General features: G+C 37.4%; 1 protein-coding gene across 1 annotated transcript; it reads left to right on the top strand.

Moving 5' to 3' along the window:
- Positions 1 to 5,806, top strand: LOC146453009 (uncharacterized; the record flags this gene model as incomplete). Its single annotated transcript, XM_085097145.1, has 5 exons — positions 1 to 123; positions 507 to 865; positions 3,990 to 4,154; positions 5,455 to 5,565; positions 5,684 to 5,806. Coding segments are annotated over exons 1-5 (837 nt in total), but the record flags the coding sequence as incomplete, so codon positions are not given.
- Positions 5,807 to 6,392: the final 586 nt, after the last annotated feature.

A 6,392-nucleotide genomic window follows, 5' to 3' on the forward strand; every position in this document is an offset into this window, starting at 1 on the left:
CATTTAACATTGCCGCACGAAGGTTTTCCTTCAGCTGAGGCAAGATGTCTGACGAGCGCCATCTCCCCCTGCACCTGTGGTTTGTGTTATTTACAGTTGTGCTGCTAGCCCGAGGCAATGAAGGTAGCTTGAAAAGTCAATTTGCTTTAATTTCAACATTTTCCTGGTATTTTTCGTAATTTTGTCTCTTAATTAAAGCTAAAAGAGTAACAAAGATTTGAGGGTGGGGCGGAAGTAGATCGCTGTGGAATTTACCAGATAAAATAGTATTTTCAAAGATAATTTCAGGTCTTTAAACCTTTTTTGAAAGCATATATTGCACGTTTTACAATTAATAGTCACCTGCATAGCTTTCTTAACGTCTTGAATTAATTTGAACAGCAATTATTGGTTGGGTGCTCATGGATGGACTATACAATCAACCAAAATACTTTTGTGGATTAATTTACTGACGACAAAAAAGTCTTCAGTCTTAGTCAGTCTTTGTCTATTGTCTCCTTTCATAGCCGCCAGTTTTAAGGCCGGAAAAGACAACGTAACAACATCCAGTCCAGGACTGTTCGCTTGCAAGAAAATATTGTTTTCTCAACCTTTCAATGGTGGAAAGAAAGTGAAAGTGTTTGCCTCATTTGGTCATTCGGTGCAAAGAAGCCCAACTCGTGGTAACGGTGCAGCTATTTGGGTTGAATCAGAAGATCAAAATCAATTCACCACTTGTGTTTCTGAATACGGTGAAGGTTCTAATGGAACAGCGGAGGTGAATTGGATCGCTGTCCAATCCGTTCCTTCTGGGGCTCAAATAGGAACTGCTGACTTGGATCCTTGGACTACTGGGACACAATGCAAAAGGATCGACTTCCCACAGGTTAGCATAATTGGTATTTCTATTAGTATTTGTTTCATGGAATTTCGATTTGCAAAAAAGAAGTAGAAAACCTCTTCCCGCTGGATTTATTTGTAATCAGAGTTCTAGGTTTAAAATAGGATCTTAAAAGTAACGACCCTTTGTTTCTGGTATCAACTTAAGCCAGCTTTGGAAAAAGAAACGGTCCGTTAATTTAGAAAATTTACTTTCCTTGCGAAAAGTTAGACGGACAGTATTTTCAACCTTATTTGCCAAAATAATTTCTCGATTACAGGACGTCAATTTCAAAGTAAGCAGTCGATACCTTTTTTGTCAAAATTGATTTGTCCTCTCAATTATCGATATTTTGTGTAACTGATGCTTTAGAAATTAAAAAAAAAAAGCTTACGCTCGTTATAAACTTAATTAACCATTGCAGTTGGTTTATCGAGGTTCACGTAAGAAGTTCTAAATCATAGTTTTTGTTTTTCTCACTTTTCTAAGCCATAAGCACCTAGACAGAGGTCCAAAAGTTCATGAGCTACTAATCTACTTTTCAGACAATGCTGGCACAAAATCAATGACACGTTAGGATTTTGAGTGAGTGAATGAGTGACTGAGTGAGTGGGTGAGTGAGTGAGTGAGTGAGTGAGTGAGTGAGTGAGTGAGTGAGTGAGTGAGTGAGTGAGTGAGTGAGTGAGTGAGTGAGTGAGTGAGTCAGTGAGTGAGTGAGTTAGCGAGTAAGTGGTTAGGTGGGTGCATGAGTGAGTGAGGGGGTGAGTGGGTGCGTGGGTGGTTTATTCGATTAGTGAGTAAGTGAGTAAATAATGCGCGCGTTCCTGCGTGTGTGCGCGAGTCAGTTGGTGAGTGGGTGGGTGGGTGGGTGGGAGGTGAGTGGGTAAAAGCGTGAGTGTGTGATTGAGTGAGTGTGTGATTGAGAGTGAATGAGTGACTGAGTGAGTGGGTGAGTAAGTGAGTGAGTGAGTGAGTGAGTAAGTGAGTGAGTGAGTAAGTGAGTGAGTGAGTCAGTGAGTCAGTGAGTTAGCGAGTAAGTGGCTAGGTGGGTGCATGAGTGAGTGAGGGGGTGAGTGGGTGCGTGGGTGGTTTATTCGATTAGTGAGTAAGTGAGTGAATAATGCGCGCGTTTCTGCGTGTGTGCGCGAGTCAGTTGGTGAGTGGGTGGGTGGGTGGGTGGGAGGTGAGTGGGTAAAAGTGTGAGTGTGTGATTGAGTGAGTGTGTGATTGAGGGTTTAAGTGAGTCTGTGAGTGAGTGAGTTGCTGAGTGGGAGGATGTGTGAATGCGTGAGTCAGTGAATGAGTGAAGGAATGAGTGAGTGAGTGAGTGAGTGAGTGAGTGAGTGAGTGAGTGAGCGATAGTGATAGGGTATCTAATCTCTAAAGGGAGATATTGGTCTAGTTACAATAAACATTTCGATGTTAACTACAATAACGAATTAACTAATACAAGGCGATTACAACAAAGAATAATTGATATGAAAAGAGTGAAACAATTCATTATTTACATGCTGATTCGAGGAACTTTTCTCTCTTCTGGAACATTAAATTAGTATATTTCCCTACTGTTTTAGTAGTATTTTCCTTGTCTAGAGTAAGTGGATAACTAATTTTGTCTTTATTACTTAAGTTGGCGATAACATGATTATTTTTGGAAATGAGAGAATGGAGTTCATGTCTAATTTTATCATACTCTTGGAAATACAACAAGAAAGCCGTTTGTCCTCAATGAAATTTCTTTTGCATATTAAGCAGGTTCTTTCTTCTACCGAGATTAATGCCCCTTTTTTTTCTTATTTCCCAGTTTGTATACTCAATGAATGAAGCACTAGTTGCAATTTCGAATTCGTAATACTAATTCTATGTGCTGGGTTTCTGATGGTCTTGAGAGAGTCCTCTGGTTGGTTGTCATTTTTAAGTGTTTGTGAGTAGCTTTTTCTCTAGAGTTTTCAGAACTGTTACTGCGGATCTTCGGCTAATTTTGAAAATAGCTTTTTTTCTTAGTTCCTTTATAAGGGAGGAACGAGCATTCTTGATATGTTGTCGATTTACTATATTGCTTGTGGAGGGCATTCGTATTAACTATCACTATTTAATTCATCAAAAAATCTTGCGTAACAAAAAGCTTCATTAAAGAAATGATTGTTTGTTTTATGTAGTAGGCTTTGCCAGTAACTAAAAATTAAAGCCTTTATGTCTATAGTTAAGAGGCTCCGTCCAAGTTCTACACTACAGGCTATGTTTTATGTTTTATTTGTACCAGGGTGTATCTATTGTTTCTTTTCAGAACTTAATATGGATTTGTTCAACAGTGCTTTTGTCAAAATAAGTCTTATATGATAATAATTCAGGCTCACCAATTTCGCGTTCATATAATAGTATAAGTTTGACAAGGGCATCACAAAGTTTATTCCTAATTGTAATTTTGGTCGTATCGGAATTAGAGAACGACCGTTTTATTATTGTTGTTATTAGTCCTCCCAAAAACCTTTCCTTATTCTTGTATGTTTGATATCATAGCTCAGTCTGCCTTCTTACTTAGCAGTAAAAGGCATTCTTTCTCAGTTTTGTCATCCTGGCCCGTCTAGATTAGCTTTGCTACCTGCGGCGCCCAGAAAGTGTCCATGTAAATTTATGCAAACACCAAATAAACTTGAAAGTTTAAGTTGAAGATAGAACTTTGTAAGCTTTTTTACTAATGCGAGTTCGTAGGATATAACGACCAGATCAAGTCCTTCTATCCTTACTATGTTTGTCTTTCTCTCAAAGATATGTTTGGCTACATTGTTCTTATTTTGGTATAACATTATTAAATTTAATTATATTTTGAATTTAGGATGTCTTTTCTCTTCTGAAACATTAAATATGTGTATTTACCTACTATATTTGAAGTGGTTTCATTTTCTAGGGTAAGTTAATACCGTATCTTATCTTCATCATTTATGTTTTTAAAAATCATCGTGTGTTGAAACGAGAGAATGAAGCTCATTTCTAATGTTATTGAGTGAGTGAGTGAGTGAGTGAGTGAGTGAGTGAGTGAGTGAGGAGGTTGAACTTATATATTAAATGGTGATAACAAGTACTGTTCGATTATTTTCAATTTCGTCTTGTTTTATATTTGATTTTTTAGCATTTTATGACTCCACCAACTGTACTTGTAACCCCTTCTCACAAGTTAGCCAAAAGACCCCAGGATGCCATGGCTCTGTGGATTCAACATCCCAGTGTGGACAGTTTCACTCTTTGTGCCCGTGAAACCAAGCTTTTTGATGGCCTACACCAAAATATAAAAATTGTGAGTAGTTACTTTTTATTATTACTGTTTTTCAAGGTATTGCTTTTTTCCTCTGTAGCGTAATTCTTTGTCTTATAAAGAAATAAACTCGCCCTTTTTAAAGGGTGAGTTGGACTGGAATAGAAAGTGCCCGAACTTGTCTCTGAACATTCGTGCCTATTGGAGTGAACGTAGCAATAAGCACACTCTCTTACTTTTCCTAAAATTAATCTAAGGACACCTTGGTTTTGAAACCTTTATTGTGAAATGATTCTCTTAGAAATAAATCGTAAACGATTTTGACAACGATGCTGCTTCCTCCTCTAAAATGTCTTTGTCCTTTGATTATAAAACATTGCGTTTATCGTACTTTTCTCTTTTTAAATTTTGTTAGTTTTATCAGGGGCTATAGGAAACAGGGTTTCGACTAAATAAATATTACAGTTTATCTCAAGTAAAGTTGAAATACTCACAATGAATCAGTCTTCTGTTTTTTCTGATCGTTGCTCGCCATTTATGTCAAGCAGAATAGCCCTAATAACCCTGCGTTTGATTCAGAAATATCCTGCAAGCGTTCGTCAAGTCTTGGTAACCGCGCGTCGTACTCCAATCCCAGGCGCGGGCGCTAAGCGAGCGAGCGTTAACCCTTATGAGTTAACACTCGCGCGCTTAGCCCCTGCGCCTTAGATTTGATTAGGACGCTCGGTTACCAAGACTTAACGAATGCTTGCGATATAGTTCTGAATCATGATGGCGCGTTGTTAGGGCTATTCTAAAAGAAATAAATAAGGAGAAAAGACCAGTAAAGACAATAGACTACTTCATTGTGAGTAGTTCAACTTTATTTGAGATAAAATGTAATCTTTACTTAGTCGAAACCCATGTTTCCTATAGCCCATGGTTTCATTTATTGTTAGGTCAATTCTTGGATGTATTGATGATGTGTTGGAAAACCTAAAAAATCCAAATGAGATAGTGAATCCTGAAAGGCGGCACTTAAGATTATTGGCTTAAATCCCAGGCTATATCAGTTCATTGTCCCAATTTGAAAACGTAAATTTAAGAGACAGTTTGAGACTTAAATGCATTAATCTAGATAAAAAAGGCGTGGGCTAAGAGGAGAAAGGTAAAAGGAGAATAAGAAAGTACAAACAACAGCAGAGGTGAAAAGAAACACCAATGTAGCATGTTTAAACTGGTGTAGTAGCCTGTCAGACAGTCTGGTCAAATACCCAAAAGATCTTAAAAACTGAAATAAGAGGGTTATATTCGATTAAAGAAAGGGTTGACTTGAGCATTAATTTATTTTGCTTTCTTGCAGAACTGGTTGGCATTTACTAATCTCAATTTGGACAATTTTACCCTTACGAACAGTCTGTTGTTTGCAAACATTACCTCACCATCTCACAGAGACAACTATGCTTTCTGTCAGGTAAGGAAAGTAAATAAGCAAGATTACTAACTTTCATCATAGTCCTATACGTTTATGCATATTTATTTATTCATTTATTTATTTATTTATTTATTTATTTATTTATTTTCTCTTATAGAAAATCAACTTTACAGACCCATTCTCTGTTCCTCCTGTGGTAGTGGTGACGCCTAAACGCAGTTATAACAACTCGCGTCTGTCTGCTGGATCTGGATGTGACGCAATTGTCAGCTGGGTTGAGGTATTTTCTTTAACTTTGCTATGTTTATCGTTGATCCAATAAGCAATTGCTTTAGAGAAAGTAAGTAAGCACGATTTTACATGATCTCCTGAGAATACAAACAAGTCCATATATCTAATATCCACTTGCTTCAAATTTTATCACAACACTGGATGTTTTTGTTGTTTTATGCTGGATTTTTGTGGCACTGTAAGAAGAAATCCACCCTTACTGGACACTTAACTTACTCAAGCAGTCTAGGGTCTGGGTTTGAAGTATGTTCGAAAAATATAACTCGTCCAGAGATTTTCGACATCTAAAGCGTAGAACGGGATGAAATTTTGCCTTATTTTAAAACTAATTTTCGAACAAGGTCTTTCTTGGATCTCTCAGTAAGTAGTTTTTGGTCGGCAGGCTTAAAAATCAATCAAAATGGTTTCAAAAAACAAAGAAACTCAACCAAGATATAAAAATGCGAACTTTAAATTGGCAAAAAAGATGCAACTCTAGCACTGATATAGTCTGCCAAGACGAAAGTATTTTAGCGCCATCTCGATCGGCCACATAACTAAGAGACTTGGAAAACATATACAAAACGTATCCTTTG

The sequence above is a fragment of the Pavona decussata genome, unplaced genomic scaffold, assembly GCF_977016875.1.
Source record: "Pavona decussata unplaced genomic scaffold, jaPavDecu1.1 SCAFFOLD_354, whole genome shotgun sequence".
Lineage (NCBI taxonomy): Eukaryota > Metazoa > Cnidaria > Anthozoa > Scleractinia > Agariciidae > Pavona > Pavona decussata.